The sequence below is a fragment of the Cervus elaphus genome, chromosome 18 (assembly GCF_910594005.1).
Source record: "Cervus elaphus chromosome 18, mCerEla1.1, whole genome shotgun sequence".
Classification (NCBI taxonomy): Eukaryota; Metazoa; Chordata; class Mammalia; order Artiodactyla; family Cervidae; genus Cervus; species Cervus elaphus.
In genome coordinates this window covers 83,958,424-83,980,342 of record NC_057832.1, presented here as the reverse complement: position 1 = coordinate 83,980,342, position 21,919 = coordinate 83,958,424, and the positions used below count along the sequence as shown (strand labels likewise).

The 21,919-nt window shown below is 45.8% G+C and overlaps 1 protein-coding gene across 4 annotated transcripts in view; it reads left to right on the top strand.

Annotated features, from left to right (window-relative positions):
• OGDH (oxoglutarate dehydrogenase) overlaps positions 1–21,919 on the top strand; it is a 67,504-nt gene that overhangs the window by 37,663 nt on the left and 7,922 nt on the right. For all 4 annotated transcript variants that reach the window (XM_043871861.1, XM_043871863.1, XM_043871864.1 and 1 more), the window contains 10 exons: positions 6,033–6,148; positions 9,141–9,295; positions 9,435–9,581; positions 10,084–10,174; positions 10,558–10,737; positions 14,801–14,929; positions 20,008–20,187; positions 20,526–20,678; positions 21,441–21,543; positions 21,706–21,834. In XM_043871861.1, coding sequence (XP_043727796.1) covers positions 6,033–6,148; positions 9,141–9,295; positions 9,435–9,581; positions 10,084–10,174; positions 10,558–10,737; positions 14,801–14,929; positions 20,008–20,187; positions 20,526–20,678; positions 21,441–21,543; positions 21,706–21,834 — 1,383 coding nt within the window. The remainder of the gene's footprint in view (positions 1–6,032; positions 6,149–9,140; positions 9,296–9,434; positions 9,582–10,083; positions 10,175–10,557; positions 10,738–14,800; positions 14,930–20,007; positions 20,188–20,525; positions 20,679–21,440; positions 21,544–21,705; positions 21,835–21,919) is intronic.

The following is a 21,919-nucleotide window of genomic DNA, read 5'->3' as shown; positions in this document are numbered from 1 at the left end:
TATGAAAACTCTTACATTTTGATAAGAATTGTGTTAAACCTATAGATCAATTTTAGAGAGAATTAACATCTTTACTATGTTGTGTTCCAATCCATGAACATAGTATATCTTATTTATTTAGATCATCTTTGATTTCTTTCATCAACTTTTTGTAGTTTTCAGCATACAGGTTCTGTACATGTTTTATTAGATTTACCTGTCAGTATTTCCCTTTTAAAAGAAAATTTTAATGTCCACCTGTTTGTTACTAATATCTTGAAATGCTATTGATTGTGTTTATGTAGCACCCTATGACCTTGCTAAGCTCACTTATTCTAGGACTTCTATTTTTTTGGTAGATTCTTTAGGATTTTCTGGATAGACAATCATCTCATTTTTATTTCCTTTTCTTGCCTAATGCCCTGGTTGGATCTTCCAGTACTATGTTGAACAAGAGTCATGGGAATGAATATCCTTGCTTTATTCCTGATCAATGGTAGATTATATTGATTGTTTTTTCAAATGTTAAACCAAACTCTGCTGGAATAAACCTCAATTGGTCATAGTATATAATTCTTTTTACATATTGCTGTATGTGTATGTAGACATATACACAAAGATATATATATATCTGCATCTATATTCATAAGGGATATTGTTCTATAATTTTTTTTTTCTGACTGTCTTTGTTCTTAGTATCAGGGTAATTCTAACTTCATAAAGTAAGTTGAGAAGTTTTCTTCCTACACTCTTTTCTGAAGAAATTGTGTAGAATTGGTATTAATTCTTCTTTAAACATTCAGTAGAATTCCCCAGCAAAACCATCTGGGTTTAGAGTTTTCTTTTTCAGAAGCTTTTTATATTTATGAATTCAATTTCTTTAATAATTACAGAGCCATTCAAAGTGTCTGTTTCTTACTGGGTAGATAACAGCAGTTTGTGCTGTTCTAAGAATGATTTGTTTATATCTGAGTTGTCAAATGTGTCTGTTGTTCATAGTATTCCCTTAGTATCTTTTTTTGTATCTGGAGGGTCTATAGTGATACCCTGTTTTATTTCTGATATTGGTAATTTGTCTTCTTTCTTTGTTTCTCCTGCTACAGGCTTGTCAGTATTACTGATCTTTCCAAAGAACCAATCACCTCTTTCATTGATTTTTCTGTTTTGCTATTTTCAATTTCATTGATTTCTGCTCTTATCTTGATTATTTCTATTTTTTTATTATTATTTCTTTACTTCTGCTTTCTTTGTGTTGGTTTTCTTTCTTTTTTTTCTTCTTTCTCTGAGTCCTTATGGTAAGACCTTATAGACTACTGATTAAAGGGAAGTCAGTTTCTTGTAGACAAGCATATAGTTGGGTCCTGTTTTTTTAATTCACTGTCAATCTTTGTCATCTGAGTAATATATTTAGATCATTTATATTTAACTATTGATATGTTATGACTTAAGTCTACCATTTTATCCTTCATTTTGTTTGTCCCTTTCTGTTTCTTTGTTTTCTTTTTCCTGACTTCCTCTGGGTTTTTAAACCTATACTTTAAAATTCCATTTTTATTTGTATAAAATCCTTTCAGTCATATCTCTTTGTGTTTTTAGTGTCTTTTAGCCTTTTTAGTGGTTGTGTAGGTCTATGATATTTCATATACATAACGTGTCACAATTTAATAATGTCATCATTTTACCAGTTCATGTAAGTGTACTTGTCTCCCTTTATATCCCTTCATTCTCTCCACATATAATATGTAAATTATATTATTTACATATAAATATTAAATATTTCCTCTACATGTGTTCAGAACAGCATCAGATAGTATTACAAATTTTGCTTCAATTGTCAAACATACTTAAGAAGACCCAGGAGGAGAAGGAGTCTGTTTTGTTTACCTGTATTTTTTTTTTTTTTATTAGTTGGAGGCTAATTACTTCACAACATTTCAGTGGGTTTTGTCATACATTGATATGAATCAGCCATAGATTTACACATATTCCCCATCCCGATCCCCCCTCCCACCTCCCTCTCCACCCGATTCCTCTGGGTCTTCCCAGTGCACCAGGCCCAAGCACTTGTCTCATGCATCCCACCTGGGCTGGTGATCTGTTTCACCATAGATAGTATACATAGTATACATGCTGTTCTTTTGAAACATCCCACCCTCACCTTCTCCCACAGAGTTCAAAAGTCTGTTCTGTATTTCTGTGTCTCTTTTTCTGTTTTGCATATAGGGTTATCGTTACCATCTTTCTAAATTCCATATATATGTGTTAGTATGCTGTAATGTTCTTTATCTTTCTGGCTTACTTCACTCTGTATAATGGGCTCCAGTTTCATCCATCTCATTAGGACTGATTCAAATGAATTCTTTTTAACGGCTGAGTAATATTCCATGGTGTATATGTACCACAGCTTCCTTATCCATTCATCTTACCTGTATTTTTTAGTTCCACATTCTTTCTTCCTTCCTCCTGTCTCATTCCTTCATTTTTTAAAATTTATTTATTTGGCTGTGTCTTAGTTGTGACACTTGGAATCTTTAGTTGCAACACATGGGATCTAGTTCCCCAACTAGGGGTGGAACCCAAGCCCCCTGCATCAGGAGCACAGAGTCTTAGCCACTGGACCACCAGGGAAGTCCCCTGTCTCATTCCTTCTGATAATCATTTCCTTTCTGCTTACAACTTCTTTTAGCCATTCATTTAGGATGACAGATTCTCTTAGTTTTTTTTTTCATTTGAAAATGTTTTGATATCTCCTGCATTTCTATAGGATATTATCACTATATATAGGATTCTGGGGAACCAGTTCTTTTTTTCAGTTCTTGGCATATGTGGTGCCACTTAATTCTGGCTTCCATGACTTCTGTAGAGAAATCCAGTGTTATTTAAGTTGTTTTGCCCTCTAGGCAAAGTGTCACTATATTCTGGCTGCTTTCAAGATTTTTTCTATCTTTAAATTCAGAGGTTTAATTGTAACATATTTCAACATGGATTTCGTTGGCTTTATTCTGTGAGTTCACTGAGCTTGAGTCTGTGGATTAAGTCTTTTGTCATATTTGAAACGTTTTCAGCCTCCCTCTATTTCTTCTTCTGGGATTCATCAACACAACTTTGAAATCTTTTGTCACAGCATCACATGTCCCCAGCACTTTGTTCCCTTTTTTCTTTCTGGTCTGTTTTCTCTGTATTCTTCAGATTGGTTCATTTCTATTGTTCTGCCTTTAAGTTCACTGACCCTCTGTTCCCTGCTAATGCCATACTGAGTTTTCATTTGGTTTATTATATTTTGCAATTTCAGAATTTCTCATTTGGTTCTTCTTTGTATCTTCAATTTTTGAAGAGACTTTCTTCACTGAGACTTAATTTTTTTCATGTCTCTGTCATGTTTTAATTGCTCACTGAAATCATTTGATAATGACTCCTTGAGAAGGAGATAATTCTAATTAGATAATTCTAACATCTGTGTCATTTTGGTGTTAGTGCCTGTCAATTATTTTCTCTCGTTCAATCTGATATATTCCTGGTCCTTGTTATAAGTGATTTTTTTTAATATTGAAACCAGGACATTTTGGGTATTACGAGACTTGGGATCTTGTTTAAATGTTTGTTATAGCAGGGCTCCTCCGAATACTGCTGTGGTAGGGAGGGGCCCCCCTAGTTACTCCCCCATGGGAATGGATGTTTTGGGCCCCAAAGTCTCTGTTGACTTTGGGGTAGGAGAATGGACTAGTGCATTCCCTCCCAGAGAGAATGAAAATTTGGGCTTCCTCTTGGACCTTCTTTGAAAGCTTTAAGTAGGGTCAGAGGTCAGAGTGCATTGTAGCCTGGCATGGGTGTCGATGGCGCTGCAGTGTGTTATGTACGTTTGGGTGGAATAGAGCAGTCATGGTCTAGAAGTTTTCTGCTCTGCTAGGATGCCCTTCTCCTGGTTCTTTAAAGAGAGCAGCTTTTATTGGGGCTTTTTAAAAATCTACACCGGTAGAAGTTTCCATGTTCTTCGCTCCAGGTCTGGGATATGGGAGCCCAAAAGGAAACCCAAGGGACCTCCTTGGATGGTCAGCCTTTTACTCCACCCTTTGGCATCGTCTTAGGTTTGTTTTGTATGCGATATCTGCGGTTTTTAGTTGCACTTAGTGGGAGAATAGGTAGGAATATGTCTGTGCTACCTTCCCAGAAGCCGACATCTGTAGATTTAAGTTATCAAATGACTGAGGAACTCAGAAGCAGGGCTAGCAACTTTGAAGTTCAGTAATGATCCAAGTAACTGAGCCCAAGAATGATCAGTTCAGGGTTGGGGAAGTGAAGCATCACACATACAGTGAGGCTGAGGGCTCCACAACAAGCCCACGTTCTTCTCTGGGACACACAGGTCACCTGGTTAACTCCACAATCAAAGTGTTCCCGACAGAGTATGCTCTCTTTGGATACTCTGGTTCCCTGAGCCCCCACTGCTGAATGTTTCCACCAGCTAGGAAAAGTGCCCCCCACCCCCCAAGTAACTCTGGTTTTCCTCCTAAACGCTGAGAGCTGGGCTATGAATGGCCAGGGCCACGCTTTATCAGACCCATGTGATGGCCCATCCTCATTCTTGATAGAATAACAGCAGGAAACAGGTGCATAGCATAACCAAGCCACTCAACCATCACTACCACCACCCCAAGGTGAAAAGACTAGGTTGTTTTTGTTTTAATTTTAAAAGGGGGGAGGAGCAGTTGAAAAACAGAATTTGCTTTTGCTTTTAAAATTAAAAAAATAAAAAAGGATCCTAGGGCGTTAGCTGAATCAAGGTAGTCATTCCCAAGAGCATTAGATGAACAAAGGTTGTCATTCCCAACCCAGCTTAGGAAAGGGAGCTTCATGGCCCACCCATGACCAGTTGAGTCAAGGTCTGGCATTAGAACATGGAAATATGCATTTTTACAACTTTCCCAGATTCTCCAGAGATTTGGATACACAGCTGTGTTTGCAGGCACCTGCTTGAGTCCCTTACTGGGCCGTGTTTCTTATTTACACTTAATTAGGTCAAGAAATGGGAGAATGTCTTACCTTGCAGTGAGGTGTTGGAGACTGTGGGTGCTCGGTTAGAGCTTCATGTTTCATGAAGTCTGGGATTGTGAACTGCAGCTTTCCTCACTCCAGCCAGTGTTCTAGGGGTAGGGTGCCTAAGGTAGTGCCCCCTGACAGTTTTCCTCCAGGTCTCTTCCCCTTTGATAATTACTGCAACATGAAACAAGCGTGTGATGCCTGGGAAAAAGCCCCTGAACCATGTGTTTATCAGCTTGAAATATGCTTTCAGATGGAGAGGCACCATGCTCGTGGTGCTCAGCAGATAGCAATGATGATTCGGTGATAGTCAGTGATACAGTAAATTCTTTAGCGATTAGTCAGTACATATGTGTCAGTATTGGACTGGGGAGAACGAGCATCAGATCTGTGAATGCCAAGTGCTGTTTGGAGAATGGTTCTTTATGTGCAGTTGGGAGTTCTTCCAGGAGAAGGCGCCATCCTTCATCAGATGGCTGTGGGAGCCTCTGCCCTGCTGCCCGGCAGCTCTCCCTGCAGGCCCCTTGGCTTCTTGGTGACTGTCCCTCACTTCTCAGTCTCCTAGCTTCCTGTCACTCACCACCAACAAATGTTCTTGCCATTAAGACATAGGTGACCTAGTTCTAATCCAGTTCCTCATTTTCTACTTGAATTTTCTCCTTAACTATTTTTCATTTGCTTTCTGATTGACTTACCTAATGCCTTTTCAAACCTAAACTGCTTTGTGTCTTTGGGACCTTGAAATACACTTGTTTCTAAATTATGAATAATTGGTGCACTGGACTAATATATGTGTAATATGAACTTTATTCTCATTTTCCTATGATGCCAGTAATATACTCAGCTTGGTTTGTTGCTTAAGTTTGTGTCTCTGGCTATAAGATAGTATTTATTTTCACATATAACAGAGGTTTTATGATTTTTCTGTTCTCTTTTCTCTCCTCTGGGGAGTCCCTTCCCCTTTTCCTAAACTGTGGCCCCCGTGTGGCTGTGCCCCTCTCTCCTCCCCCACGCAGGATTCTACGGTCTGGATGAGTCTGACCTGGACAAGGTCTTCCACCTGCCCACCACCACGTTCATTGGAGGGCAGGAGTCCGCTCTTCCTCTGCGAGAGATCATCCGACGCCTGGAGGTGAGAAAGCTGGGCTGTTTCCCGAAAGCTCCAGGGAACTTGTGAAAACTTGTGGAAGCCTCCGAACTAAGTGGTTTTCTTTCCCTTGATCCTATATATTTTTTTTAATGTAAGGGAGGAAACTTTTTTTTTTGCCATTTTATTGATGAAAATCCATGTTTTTGTATTTTTACAATCAACCATAAAAACAAAAGGCAGAATTTGCTTCTAAGACTTAAAAAAAATGTGTCCTAAAGCATTAGGTAAACAAAGACTGCTATTTGCAAGCCTGCTTGAATAGAAACACCTAGGGAAAGCCCTGGCCCACCCACAACCAATTGAGTCAGTTCTGGTTTTGGAGCCTGGAAATATGCATTTTTACAAATCTCCTAGAGATTGGGACACATAGCTGTGTTTGCAGGCGACTGCTTGAGTCTCCCTTTGTCCTGATCCGAGCATTTGAAAGGGGCAGAGAGCCCTGCTCAGCTCTCATTTCAGTCAGTGCCAGAGCCCAGGAGTTGGGCTCTTGTGGGACAGTTGGGCCTGTACTCTAGGGGTCCCAGCCATAGCACCCCTGTCCCCAGAGGGCCCCACGTCCAGGGCTCTTCCAAGAAAGCCTCCCATTCCAACTTGTGCTAGCATGGAATACCTCATTCTCATGGTTTACAGATATTGTGTAAAGTTACCCGACGATGGTGTGTTAGGTATGTTTACACGTGATATGTGCATATACTAGGCTGCCATGTGACCTGACAGAACTCAGTGTGGTCTTGGTCCCGTGACATAATAGTCAACTTGTAGCTCTTTGAAAATTTAGAACAAGTGCAATTTCTTGTCTTCTTAAGGTAGAGAAGTTAAGAGTCAGCACCTAAAACTCCCTGCCCTTCCCTTCTGGGGACTGAGCCAAGACAAGAAAGACAAAACATGATCCAGGAGCCCAGTAACTGTGTGTTCCAAGTTAATAGCTGAATTCATGTTGGTAATGATGGAAGCATACTGTTTTTGACCTAATAGTTTCCTTTGAGCTTTCAATTGTTCAGTAGTGGAAATATTGCCCCATCAGACATAAGTCAGGTGTAAGGAGCATGGGCGGGGTTCTCCTGCCTCAGTGTGTAAAGATGAGGAGGGAGCCCCCCTCCCCCCTCCCTTCCCTCTACCTTTCCCTTCCTTCTCCCTCTTCCTCACCCCTCCTGTCTCCTTCCACCCCTTCCTTTCCTCTCTTCTAGGCTTGCAACTCAAACTTGGGTCCCAAGGAAGACTCATCCATTTTAAGCTCATGGAAGAAGGTTCCAGGTTCATGTTTACAAACTTTGTGTCTGGGCTGTGTTTTCTCAAGTGTGTTTGTGCAGAAATATGCCATCTTCTGCAGCTCAGTAGATCAGGGAGCTATACAGCTCAGGTGGAAGTGGTGATCCCCCCTGGCTCTGAAGTCAGGGTAGGCAGGCCCTCACACCCCATCCCTGGGCTTCTTGTATATCCAGTTTAGAAGTTCCCAGTTTATCATGTGAAGTATCATCAGGGAAATAGGGTTTGGGGTTAGTGAAAATACCTTAAACATTAAGGTCTTTCCCAGCTCCATTTCCTCTTTTCATCTCTTGGCTAGGGTGATAGCGAGAGTGTTGTGGTTGGCCTTTATTTGAGTTCAGGCAAATGTCCCTTTGTTTCATTATCACAGAGCTAAGGTGCAGAGGTGCTCACCCCTGCTCTAGAAGGCGGGAGTAAGAGAGCAGGGACCTGGTGTCAGGTCTGGGCCCACCACTGGGATCCCAGGCGCATCTTTACCCTACACCGTGCCGGCCAGTTTCCATGTTAGTTGTGAAAACCAAAGAGGGTCACAAACAGAACCACCAAGCAGAACCCAGCATGCTCAGTCAGCATGGCTGCTGCAAAGGCACGCAAGGGCATTTGTGGGCCCTAAAACTTACTGTTGGGTGTTTCCTGGTGGCTTAGTGGTTAGCCTTCAGCACTGTCACTACCGTGGCCACGGTTTGATCCCTGGTTGGAGAACTGAGATACCGCAAGCTGTGTGGCATGGCCAAAATATTAATTAAGATTTAGTGGCACATCAGGGCATATCTTCTTTAATTCCAACACTGATTGGGGTTTGCTCTTGGCCCCTCATTCTGAGCCCAGGACAGCCAGCAGGTGATGAGGGGAGAGAAATGCTGATTACTTGGCTCAGGAAGGCTGTGTGGGCCCCTCCAGATGGCTCCCCAGCAGGTGCCTCTGTCTGGTCAGTGTCAGAAGAGACGAGAGAGGGCCCTCAGTTCAGCCCAGTACCCTGCCAGAGACTGCTCAGCACAGTCCCCATGAGGGGTTCCCAGAGGGCTGCCTCTCTGACACTCGACTCTCCCGTGCCTTTCCTATTTTCTCTCACTCTGATTTCCTGGCATGCATACTGCCCAGGTCACCCTAGGCTTTCAACAGGACGCACGGCCTCCTTCCCAGCTGTGACATGTGAGTGGTGTCACGAAGTGCCTACTCTGTTCAGGACCCTTTCTTTTGTATATGTGCAGTCATGCTTCTGTAGAACCTGATATCCCCAAGAGGAGTCAATTGTTAAAAGAAGAATGTAGAATTTGAAAGCCCGCTACAGTTAAGTGGCCTTTGAGCTGTGATATCCACCAGCGCCACAGGGCCTTTTTTTCTCACAGTGCTGGGCACAGTCTGACCTTGAGGTCAGAGAAGCTGCCTTGCCCAGCAGCTTCCTTGTCCCCGGGATGGTGATTCTGTCCTCCCACCATGAAAGGAGCATACCTTGACGCGGGGGGTTCTCACTCTCCCCTCCCTGCCCACTAGGCTCCATGCTACGTGGAGGAAGCATTTCATGGCCAAGTTCAGAGTGAGAGGAGGTCGCGGGCCCAGGCCTGGTGCCCCAGGTCACGGATGCTAGCTCTGCTGCATCTGAAGTGGAGGCCACCTGTTCCTCCCAGACTTCTGGCTAAGTGGGCAGTCAACATACCTGGGTGACCATCCCCTTGATTGTGTGTTTGTGTGTGTGCATTAAATATAGATGGCCTACTGCCAGCACATTGGGGTAGAATTCATGTTCATCAATGACCTGGAGCAGTGCCAGTGGATCCGGCAGAAATTCGAGACACCTGGGGTCATGCAGTTCACCAATGAGGAGAAGCGGACCCTGCTGGCCCGGCTCGTGCGCTCCACCAGGTACAGGGCTGCACTGGTCCCGTCTGTGTGGTACACTCTGTTGATGGGGTTGGGTGGGTTTGGGGCATGGCCACAGCTCTGTGAGAGCAAGGTTGTCCCTGCTGACATGCCTCTTCAGGGTGGCTTAGTTTCTGTCCAGGTTTGAGGAGTTCCTGCAGCGGAAGTGGTCATCTGAGAAGCGCTTTGGTCTGGAAGGCTGCGAGGTACTGATTCCTGCCCTCAAGACCATCATTGACAAGTCCAGTGAGAACGGAGTGGACTACGTGATCATGGGGATGCCACACAGGTACCTGACCACCCTGTGAGCATCTGGAGCACAGAAGCGGGGCACTGGGCAAGCCTGGTATACAGTAACCCTAATCCCTGCCCCCAGACGACCATCGTCACAGCAACCCCTCATTGGGCAGTCACAGTCACACTTGAGGCCATAGGTGGTTGTAGACAGACATCTTGGCCTCATGACCGTGTTGGGATCACAGGTGAGGGAGGTTAACCTAGAGGGAAGGTGGCTTGGTGACACAAAGCAGAGACCTCAGCTTGAGGAGGCCGAGGATGGCGCATTCACTGCAGGCTGGCAGCATTCTCTGTTTTCTCCTTTTCTTCCTCCTACCTCGTCATGGCCTTGAATGCCAGGCAAGCAGAGGCCAAGTGTCCCCCCTCAGCTATCGTCTCAGCTCCTCTTGGGCTGCAGACTGAGGCACTGCCTGTACCTCAGGGGAGAAGGGATAAAACAGCATTGCCTGCTGCCCAGGGCCCAGCTCAGACCCTGCTCACTCCTATGTGTCCAGGGGGAGACTGAATGTGCTTGCGAACGTCATCAGGAAGGAGCTGGAGCAGATTTTCTGTCAGTTCGACTCAAAGCTGGAGGCAGCTGATGAGGTGAGATACCTGATTTCTTTTAGAAACTAGTGTAGCTCCAACCCACACGAGACCCTGACTTCATTTATTTCTCCAGAAGGACTTATGGGATCTAGGATCCTCTATACCACTCACAAAAAAAGGAAGTGGCCAGTGGCTGACCTCCCACAGAAAAGAGAGATGAGAGGCCTGGCAGCCCCCACAGTTCTCCCTGCCGGGGGTGGGGATGTGGCCCTCTAGTTGAGGGACCTCCTGCTTGTACCCTGGGTGGAGCCATTCTTGAAAAAGCCTTCCCATCCTTCTAGGAATGAGAGTTCTGGGTGTAGAAGTAACACAGGACAGGGCTGTCACAGAGGGTAAGCGTCTCCCTGCCTCGGTAAAAGCCTCACCGTTTGTGCCGGCAGGGCTCTGGAGATGTGAAGTACCACCTGGGCATGTATCACCGGCGGATCAACCGTGTGACTGACAGGAACATCACCCTGTCGCTGGTGGCAAACCCTTCCCACCTGGAGGCTGCCGATCCTGTGGTGATGGGCAAGACCAAAGCTGAGCAGTTTTACTGCGGGGACACTGAGGGGAAGAAGGTGAGACAATTGAGCTGGCCAGGGGCAGTCCTGAGGCCAGACAGTCCAGGACAGGCTCACAGCCACAGGCATGCCTCAGACCTCACATTTCCGAAATTGAACAAAATGTTCTGAGTGAACTTCCAAAGAGTAGCAATAGTAAACCAGTCCCAGTTACAGATACACTTCCTCCCAAGTTGTGACCACCAGGGCTAGGTGGGGAGTAGTTTGCTTTTGTTGTCATCACACCTGTGGAGAAGCTAATCTTGCAAAATAATCATGATGATCAAAGAGGTTTTGTCATTGAACAAGAGGAGAGGGTCTTAAGGAAGAGGTGTGGGTGAGCCTAAAGGAAGAATTGTGAAGCTGACAGATAGGAGAGATGGCCCAGTCAGTATTAGGGTGGCACCGTTTAGAGATGGAGAACAGCTCGAGGTCTGGATTGTCCTAGTACAGAGGTGGAGAATAGCTCTAGGTTTGGATGGCCCTAGTACCAGCATTTTCCAGATATGTGATGGTGAGTGCTTAATATTGATTAGCCAGCCTGCTGGTATACAGAAATCCTCAATGGATTGTAACTGTCCTTGTTTGATCTCTAAGTATAAGTCTGTCTTTTACAAATTATATAGTTCTTACTATTGACAACCTCAAAGCCAAGCAATCAGGAAAATCAACTTTCTGTAGTGTCTGTGTGAGCATCCTGGGGCGTGTTTGAAGTCAGCATCACCACCGTGCTCTCAAGCATCTATTCTTCCTAGAAACAGGGTCACATGTGAGAAAGCTAATAGAACATACACATTGTGATGTAAAACTGCAGGTTAACTGGTAAGGAACTTCAGAAGAGGAATACATGGGTATGGAAGGAAGTGGAATGAAAAGCAGTCGAATCTTCTCATTGATAGAGCAGATAATTGTCATATTTAATTAAAGAAACAGCAGGACTTAGGTAGATGGGAAGAAAAGAATGTTCCCCAGAGATGAAAGATGGACAAAGATGGCGGCAGGTGGGGGAGGTGCTATGGGCAGAACAGGGAGGAAGTGGGTGGGAGGCAGCCTGGCCGAAGGATGCCCTGGTGAGCCTCAGACTTTTTAGAGGTGGAGCCAATTATTAGTTTACTAGGTTCTTTAATTCAAGACACTGTAACTCTATTCATACTGTGTTTGGATGGTTTGAGGGTAATGGGGTCCCAGCCGGAGGTGGCATTGGGAATAGGAAGTGGTTCCTGCACCACAGAGAAAGCTTATAGCCCGTGGGGAGGAAGTTGGGACATGAGAGTTACTTCCCTGGGCTTGGGAGCCTGGACGGTGCCACAGAAGCTCCAAACAGGCAGAAAGTGGCTTCCTGTGCAGCCCCCGAGGCCACCAGTGACACTGTGGTGGGGGAAGGATGGGGAGGAGAGCAACATCAGTGACTGGTACCTCCAGCATTTCTGCTGTCCATGGCTGGGACACTTGCCAAGGCTTTTGTGGCCGGGGAGGGGAACAAGATGGCAGAAAACATTACATGATATTCACATTCATAAATTATAGACACACAGCCATTCAGGCATCGCTTGATCAGAATGCTGGAAACACCCTGAAAAGTAATGAAATAACTAGACAAAAGCGATGGAGGATATCTAACATGCTTCAGATGATCACAGCAATCAATGCTGTGAGGCCAGGAGAGGCTGGTTAGCCCCATGTGGTCGCCAGGTGCTTGTCTGAGGGAGTGCCCGGTCTACAGGTGTGCCCTGCCCAGTGTGAATGGCCCATGCCCAGAGGCCTCCAGCCTTACCCTTCTCTCTGAACCCACCCTTGCCCTGCTCAGTGGATGGGTCAGACCCCACCAGTCCTCCACACTTGCCGTCCTTGCTACTCATCACAAACCTCTAGGCAATTACCTGATTTCTGTTAAACCCAGAATCCAGGAAGCTGGAGTATTTGTTACATAACCTTGAGTGTTTCAGAAAAAAAATATGTAATTTCTATAAATGTGGCCAAGGTTGTTCTGTAAGCTGGTGCAAGATTGAGCTTGACCCAGCTTGGCTCAGGGTTGGCCCTTGGGACGTTCATGTGGGAAAACAGCTCCCCAGTGCTGCAGGCAGAAAGGAGTAGGTAGGAGTATGATTTCAGCAGCCGGTAGCACGCTGGAGACTACAGGGACGACAGGTAGCCTGGCGAGTGGCCCAGTACAGCTTCACCAGAAGATCAAGAGAAATGGCGAGAGGATGGGGAGGCTAGCCTGAAGTGCCCAAAGGCAGGGGGCCAGGGTTGTATAGAGAAGGCTCTGCAGAGAAGCAGCCTGCACCCTGGTGATCAGGAGAGGCTCTGTGTCCCCCGGCTGTTTGGGACCTGGCAAAGCTTCCGTCCTCTGAGGTGGTCCCTGTCAAACCCAGCACTTGTGTCTATTTCTGCCTGTCCTAGAGAGCGCTCCTGCAGCCACCATGGCAGGACACATGGGGTCTGCTACAAAAAGAATCTAGATTTTGTCTCTGAAGAGCACATGGACCTTCCCTTCCTGGCGTGAGAACCAGGGAAGTGACAGGAGCTGAGGACACCCAGCAAGAGGGCATCAACGAGTAGGGGTGGTGGGGTCACGGGGGCACCAAGCCAGCAGGTAATGTAGAGGACAGTGCGAGTGAGTCTCACGGTGCAGGAGGTGTTTATAGATGTGGAAGGAGGAAGGCACAGAAAAAGGATTGGAATTGGAGGTGTTGTAGTTATACAGTGTATAAATTTAGAAATCTCTGTACGTGAACTGAGTATCCATTTTTTGGCTCTGGGCTGAAAGAGCCTAGAAGTGATGGTGTTCTAGTAGTGATGAGCACACAAATAGTCTTAAATGTGATCCTCCACTGAAGGAACCAGGCTCCTTAGAGAAATGTCCGATTCCAGGGCTGGGCAGGAGTCTGAGAAGCTCTTGTGCCAGAAAGCGGGGAGCCACCCCCACCATGAACCCTGGAGCCTGTTTAGACGGCATGGGGCTCCCACACCAAGTCCAGGACGATGTGAGTGTCAAAGTAACTACTGAAACTAGTCAGTTACAGCCCATTGAATACAACAGGAATCCGTGAGCACATATTAATACAAATAAAGGTTGAGCAGAGAACGCTATTACGTAACACGAGTGCATAAAGGTAGGGGTGACACCTGGCAGCATCTAGGAGGTGCCACAGAGGCTGCTGGGTGGGTGGGGGTGTGGTGAGGAGCAGGATGTAAAGGTTCTCCTCACTGTGCTGCTTACTGAGGAGAAATGGTGAGTTTAAAGGGAGAAACCTGGACAACTACCTGTCTGCATTCAAAAGGGGCAGGCCACCTCGGGTGTCCCAGGTGTGGCATGTGCCATTCCTGAGTCTGTTCACGAAGGACCGTTGGAGCCCAAGGCCTGTCCAGAATGTGGAGATGGGAGAGATAAGGGGCTGCTCCAGATCAGAGAAGCTGAAGAGGCGTGGTCCTGAGAGCACGTCTGCATGGGACCTGGGGAGGATGGGCTCTGGGCCAGCATTGCTTTCCTTATGAAAGGGCCCTGCGTGGTGGGTTCAGGGGCAGTGGGCATTGGCTTTGCAGATGGTGGTAGGGTGGTGGGTGTGCAGACATGGCGCGCACCACCTGGAACACATCACAGGGGAGAGGGGCTGGGAGGGGCCTGGGGGTCTTTGTGCTTTCCTGCCCTTTTCTTTCTAAGTTTTAAATGATCTCAAAATACATCATTTTGGGGCTTCTCTGGTGGCTCAGTGGTAAAGAATCCACTTGCAGTGCAGGAGACATGGGTTCGGTCCCTGGGCCGGGAATATCCCACATGCCGCAGAGCATTTAAGCCTGTGTGCCAACTACTGAGCCTATGCTCTAGAGCCCAGGAGCCATGACTGCTGAGCCCTTGTGCCATAGAGTCCGTGTTTTGCAACAAGAGAAGCCACCGCAGTGAAAAGCCCGTGCACCACAACTAGAAAGTCACTCCCACACAGCAGCAATGACCCAGCACAGCCAAAAACAAATACTACATCGTTTTTTGAAAAGTGGATCATGACGTACTCTCCACGTGCCTTGTGGACACGGTGGTCAGGACCACGTCAGATTTGGGTTCTCCTTTGCCTGTCTGTAGGTCATGTCCATCCTTCTGCATGGGGACGCCGCATTTGCTGGCCAGGGCATCGTTTATGAGACCTTCCACCTGAGTGACCTGCCGTCTTACACGACTCATGGCACTGTCCACGTGGTCGTCAACAACCAGGTAACCTGGGTGGCCCTGGGATCTTTGCAGCAGAGAAGGCTAAGGAGGCCACATCAGCAGTTAGACTTTGTCCTGAGGCTTCTGTGCTCACGTCAGTCTTACTTAGAGGGACATCTTCTTATCATTTAGTACATTTTTTGTTTTCTGATTAATAAACTTGGACAAACAGGATACTTTCTTTAAAGTAGAGAGATGTTAATTATGCTGTTTTAAGAGCATGATATTATTTTAGAATATTTTCTACTAGACCCACAAGCATTTGGATGGCTTTTCTTTCTTAAGAAACTGGGGTTCTATATGCACAGTTTTACATCCACTTCTTATTTACTACAGTGTTTTCTCATGTCATTACATACTCTTAAAATATTAATTTTGATGACAATATACATTATAGGTTGTTTCATAAAACATATTGCTGTGTTGTTAGACTTTTAATTAAGATTCTCACTTTTCACAGTTTTAAATAATGCTTGTTGAACATTCTTATAAGTAAATATCTCTGTCCAACTCTAAAACATATAACATAGTTTATATCTGTTATTTCCTGTGCCATGCATCCAAGAGTTCATCTCACCAACTTGTGTGAACTTTGATATAACAGATACTTGAGTTCCTTTAAGTCCTGGCACTGTGTCAGGTAACAGGCAGAGAAAGGGCGCGTTCCCTGTCATTATAGAGCTTATCGTTCTGGGTGAGGGGGCAGGGGGCCTACCAGCTACTGGGTTAGCCTGCAGATGTTTCTCTGAGGATTTGACCTTTAGGTGGAAATGCAAGGTCAAGTAGGCAAATGTTAGGGGGCAGGAGCAAGTCAGGGAAGGGTCCCCTCTGTCCAAGGGAGGTGATGAGGCTGTCACATCTAAGGTTTGAGGGGTTTTTTTGAGAGAAAGCAGCCACCAGCTGCTTCTGCATGGCCCCCAAGAAAGAGGGTCTAACTCCAGATGTGTTGAGAGGCCCTCGGAGGACCAAAGCCAGGAAGTGACGAGACAGTTTGATTTATGAAGATGGTTTGTTGATATATGTGGAATGAGTTAGAGGAAGACAAATAGTTGCAACTGTCCCAGCAAGAAATAGACAGGAAGAAGGGAAAATTTAAACATGAAAGTAAATGTGGTAATCAGTACATAGTGAATGCCCAAGAACTTAAAGTGTACAATGTCAAATACAAACAAGACAAGGAGCATTAAGGATGAATGTAACACACAATATAACAGCTACTGCTTGTTGAGTGCCTACCATGTGCCAGACTAAATTAGTGACTTCATATCCTCTAACTTAAAGCATGATCCCTGTCTTACCCATGTGGTAGGTGCTATCATTCCCATTTTACACAGGAGAAAATTGAGCAGAGAGTTGAATAGCTTGCTTGAGAGTTGATACTTGAATTGCTTCTTTTAAAAAACAGTATTAGAAAAACGCCAAAGAAAGAGAAAGGTCTAAAAAACAATGCATCGCTGCACTGTGTTTTGTTCAGATGACCACCGACAGATAGTCTTTAGTCCTTGTTGGGTAGGAACTGAGTTGCCAGCAGCATGGTCTTCAGTCTGGAAACAGTAGAGCAAAGATTATTCAAAGGGATTGGAAGCCCCAAGACACAGGGAGGGTTTTTTTTCTTTGTTTGTTTGTTTTTAAGAGAAAAGTTTTTCTATATGTAGTCTCCAGAGTCAGATGAATTTCATCTCAGGAGATTTTTTTTTTTTGGATTATATATTCTGATGGCAGAATCTATTTGGTAATCTCTTATGGATCCTGGCAAGCAGGAGAGGTGCCAAATACTTTTAAAATTTTGTCTAGGGGATTTCCCTGGCAGTCCAGTGGTTGAGACCCCACGCTTCCACTCCAGGGGGGCACAAGTTCAGTCCCTGGTCGGGGAACTAAGATCCTGTAAGCCGTACAGTTCAGTCACAATATGTGTGTGTGTGTGTGTGTATCATGCTGCACAATTAATATCTCAATGAAACTGGAAGAAAGATGTAAATATGTAAAGCTGAAATAAATAATCATATGGAGGGGCATTGTGGGGATGCCCCCACAATGCTGCAGCAAGACTGGAAACCAAAACTTGTACCACTTCATCAGTAGGGAGCTGGTAAGTAATTTATGATAGATCTATACATGTGTCACAAAGCTTTAATGAATTAATACATATAAATCAGTATACATATACATAGAGTGTTTAGAATAGAGACTGGTGGTGCTAGTGGTAATGAACCCACCTGCCATTGCAGGAGACATAATAGACACAGGTTCCATCCTTGGGTTGGGAAGATCCCCTGGAGGAGGGCATGGCAACCCACTTCAGTATTCTTGCCTGGAGAATCCCATAGATAGAGGAGCTAGGTGGGCCACAGTCCGTGGGGTCGCAAAGAGTCAGACATGACTGAATTGACTTAGCACACACGCATAAATAAGCACTAATGTAAGTTAACAGCAACCACAGTGTAATAAAAGCCATGTGAAAGAATGGATCTGTTTATACTGTTGAAATCATCTGTAAGATATATTAAATGGGGGGAGGGGCGAAGTAGAGCAGAATGTGGAGTACAGCTCTATCTGTGTGTGCTTAAAGATACAGAAGTCAGTAACAGTGGCAGATATTGAGGAGGGCCTCTGGGGGACTGAGACCTCAAAACTTTGAAGCAGTTCACTTTCTGTGAGGTTCTAGCTATAACGTGCATGCTATGATTCCTATCTTACCTGGTGCCTACCCACATCTCCCTGTGGGGAGTCCCAGATAGACCATGGGATTGTGCATGGTCTCTGTAAGTGTTTTTCAGAATTCTCGCTGGTACATCATTTTTTAATGTTCTCATCGGTGTCTGGCTAGTTCTAATCTTTTCTTTAGTCAGTGTGATAAAGGAGTTTATGTAAAAGCAATTCATCATAAATAAAGAACTCTCAAACTTCTGTAAAAACCTACAGTTTTACTAATTTTTTTTTAGTCTTTCTGCTGGTTTTGGTACCATCTGTCATGATGTGGGGTCAGTTAAGAAGATCTGTAGCAGGAAAAGAGAGGCCTGCTTGGCTGAGGCTCTCATTTCTCTAAGAACACACCTAGGATTTCCCCTTCTACATTTTTCTCCTAAGGAAGCCATCAGATACAAACTATTTTTGTATAAGAATGTTTATCAAAACCAACGAGTCTTTGTATAAATTTTGGCAAAACTGTAGGAAACAGTATTACATAATCATTAAAATATTTAATATCCTGGTGAAACATTAGCAGTATGGTGAGTGAAAATGCAGGGCACCCTTGCTGCTGGGGAAGGCTGCATGGCCCAGCCATGTAGGAGAGTGCTTGAGGGTATTTGGGTGTAGAGCTCAGACCCTGTGGCTTAGTTTTCCCTTCCTAGGAGGACTGCAGATAACTCAAGTGTTTGCTGGAGAAAACCGGTGTAGAAATGTGTACAGTAACAGTGTATTAATCATAAGTTGGAAACAACATCCACCGACAGGAGAATGGATAAATGAACTGTGGTACCATTTAGTACTTAGATTTCACCAAGCTCTGCTAGGAAAGGAGAGGTCCATGTTTCAACCTGGATGAACCATGAATATAAATTTGAACAGAAAGCAAGTTGCAAAGAATCTGTACCACATAAAGAATATGCTACCATATGTAAGGTACAGAGAATGTATACCTCTATAGTTTAAAAGACATGGAGATACTCTTCCAAAATGTTTGTTATGAAAACCAAAAAAAGTAAGGAGCCTTCCAGATTAAGGGAGACCACAGAGAGGTGGTAACTAATGCACAATGAAGTGTTGGATTGAGTACTAGGCTGAGGCAGGAAAGACTGTATATCATTAGGACTATTGATGAAATGTGTATACTGAGGGGTCTTATAACAATATTCTATAATATTAAACTGCGTGAACTGAGAACTGTACCACGGCTGATAAGGCTGTGTCCGTGTTTTAAGGACTAGGGACAGTCGTTTGGTCTACAACTTACCTGAAAATGGTTCAGAAAAAATGTGTGTGTGTGTGAGTGCGTGTGTGTAACGGAAAGAGTGTATATAATAAAAGGGGCAAAATGGGAATCATTGTTGAATCTGAATAAAGAATCTGGGAGTTCTCTGTAGCTTCCAACTTTTTCATGAACTGGAAATGATATCAGTAAGCCTTTTTAATTTTAATAATCAGTAAGCCTAAGAAGGGGCTTCCCTGGTGACTCAGTGGTAAAGAATCCACCTGCAATTCAGGAGACTCGAGTTACAGTCCTGGGTTGGGAAGATCCCCTGGAGAAGGAAATGGCAATCCACTCCTGTTACTCTTGCCTGGAGAATTCCATGGTCAGAGGAGCCTAGCGGGCTACTGTCCCTGGGGTTGCAAAGAGTTGGATGCGACTTAGCAACTAAACATCAACAACAAACCTAAGATATCTATATATTGTTTACCGACATATGGAATACATATAGCAACATGTGGAAACTATGTCCTCTACTTTCAGGGCCATGTAGTATCATACTTTTTGGATGTTTGAATTAGTTCATAAAAACAAGTTTTAAATGCAGATTATAAAATTACAAATATATGATTAAGTTTTAATGTATCTAAGTGATGAGACCTTTAAATTTTCTTTTCAAAGAAAAAATACTCATGTTAATGAACAGAGTACAAAATTACAGCAATAGTAGGATCTGAAATTTTATATTTATATTGATATGTGTATGCATGCAAAGAAAACATCTAGAAAGGAAGGCATCAAGATATTTACACTGAAACTGGTAGAATATAGATGATTTTAATTTTTCATACTCTCTTCCAAACTCTATTCAACAGGTATGAATTTTGTTACCAGAATAGGAAAAAAGAAAAAAATTTTTTTAAATAGCCCTTTAGGGACTGTCTCAAGAGTAGGCCACATGCAGTCAAGTGACCTCCAGCAGGTGGCCTTCGGCTCTGCCCTGTCTGCCATTAGCCCCACCCTCACCCTCAGACATATCCACTCTCGCCCCAGCCCTGTCCCCACCCTGCCATTGACCTGGGGGTAGACTTGCCCTGGCCCACCCTACTTCTGTCCCGATAATGCTTAGCAGTGTGCCAAGCCCCCTGGCCAAGCTGCCTATCCCTTGCAGATCGGCTTCACCACAGACCCGCGCATGGCGCGCTCCTCACCCTACCCCACTGATGTGGCCCGAGTGGTGAATGCCCCTATCTTCCACGTGAACTCGGATGACCCAGAGGCAGTCATGTATGTGTGCAAAGTTGCAGCCGAGTGGAGGAGCACCTTCCACAAGGATGTGGTGGTGGACCTGGTGAGTGACCTTAGCCTGTGTCCTGGAGAGAGGGGTTAGGGCTCCCTAGGGCCAGGGGACACCTCCCTTCCCCTCCCGAGAGCTCCTGTGTCTTTGGCTTGGTTGCCCCAATCTGGGCAAGAAGGTAATTGGGGTCCTGTCCCAAGATAGTCCCAGGTCATTCTTGTTTCATCGGGGGACAGTCAAAGCAACTCTAGTGTGTGAAGGAGAGGGAGATAGGACCCTAATTCTAGAGGAGGTCAACTGAGGTGTCAACTAGGAGAAATGGGACAGGTCCTCATAGGTCCTGGGTCCTGACCGACATGGTCCCTGATGCTGGGGTCTCCCGGTGTGCCCAGGTGTGTTACCGGCGCAACGGCCACAACGAGATGGATGAGCCCATGTTCACCCAGCCGCTGATGTACAAGCAGATCCGCAAACAGAAGCCCGTGCTACAGAAGTATGCAGAGTTGCTGGTGTCGCAGGGTGTGGTCAATCAGCCTGAGTACGAGGTGCGTACCTGGCTCTGTCCTCGTGGGTCTTTCCGGAGCCAAGGGGGGATACAGAAGACCCACCACAGGGCCAGTGCTCACTTCTGCAGAGCACTTAGGATCCAATTGAGAACGTGTGAAATATTTACAACTACAGCATTTTAGCACATAACCTGGAAGGTCCAGGCTACTGAGGAGTTAGTTCCATGAGGGAGGTGGGACCTGAGAGGACTTCACCTTGGCCTCTGAGGCTCACGGAGCCCAGTGCAGAGGGGTGAGGGGGTGAGAGGGTGGTGAGGGACCCAGCTCAGTAAAAGGCCTTCTGCGAGCTGATCTCTCTGGCTGGTCATGAGAGGAAAGGCCCATGCAGAGTGATGGAGAAAGATGAGCAGTGCAGGTCCTGAGCACGCAGAGTCAGGGGCCTGTGAGTGAGGCTGGTGCTGGGATCAGGGCAGGTGCCAAGATGGCACTCAGGCTCAGTCCTCCTGGGGCTGTGCTCAGAGCCCGAGAACTGGACCAGTTCATCAGGAAGACTGGAGGGAGGGTGAGCAGGACCCACAGCCCGCAGTGGACAAGGAGCCGCTGGGACGGAAACACTACCAGGCTTCCCACAGATCTCCCAGAGGTGATGCGTGTTGGGAGGAGAAGCCAGGGGTCCGTGGGGTCTGAGGGACTCTGCACCGGGAAGGTGCTGGTGTGCCCTGGCTCGGTGTGTGCTGGCTGGGTGCCCGGCATGCCCTGTGCAGGGCAGTGCTGACGGCTGCATTGTGCCCGATCCTCTAGGAGGAGATCTCCAAGTATGACAAGATCTGTGAGGAGGCCTTCACCAGGTCCAAGGACGAAAAGATCTTGCACATCAAGCACTGGCTGGACTCCCCCTGGCCTGGTGAGTGAGGCATGCCACCGGTGAACCCCTTCCGCCCACACCCCATGGGTCCCAGAATCGGACCCCCGACTGCCGCTCTCAAGGGAAGAAGATCTCGGCCACCTCTCAGCAGCATTTCACACATCCAAGGTTCCTTATGTCAGCCTGCCCTTTCTGCCCCAGGCTTCTTCACCCTGGACGGGCAGCCGAGGAGCATGACCTGCCCCTCCACGGGCCTGACGGAGGACATTCTCACACACATTGGGAACGTGGCCAGCTCCGTGCCTGTGGAGGATTTCACCATTCACGGAGGTGAGGGTGCCCTGCCCCGCCCCGCCTCGGCCAGCACTCAGGCCTTCAGAAGTAGTGCTGACTCCCTTCTGGCCTGAGACTGGTC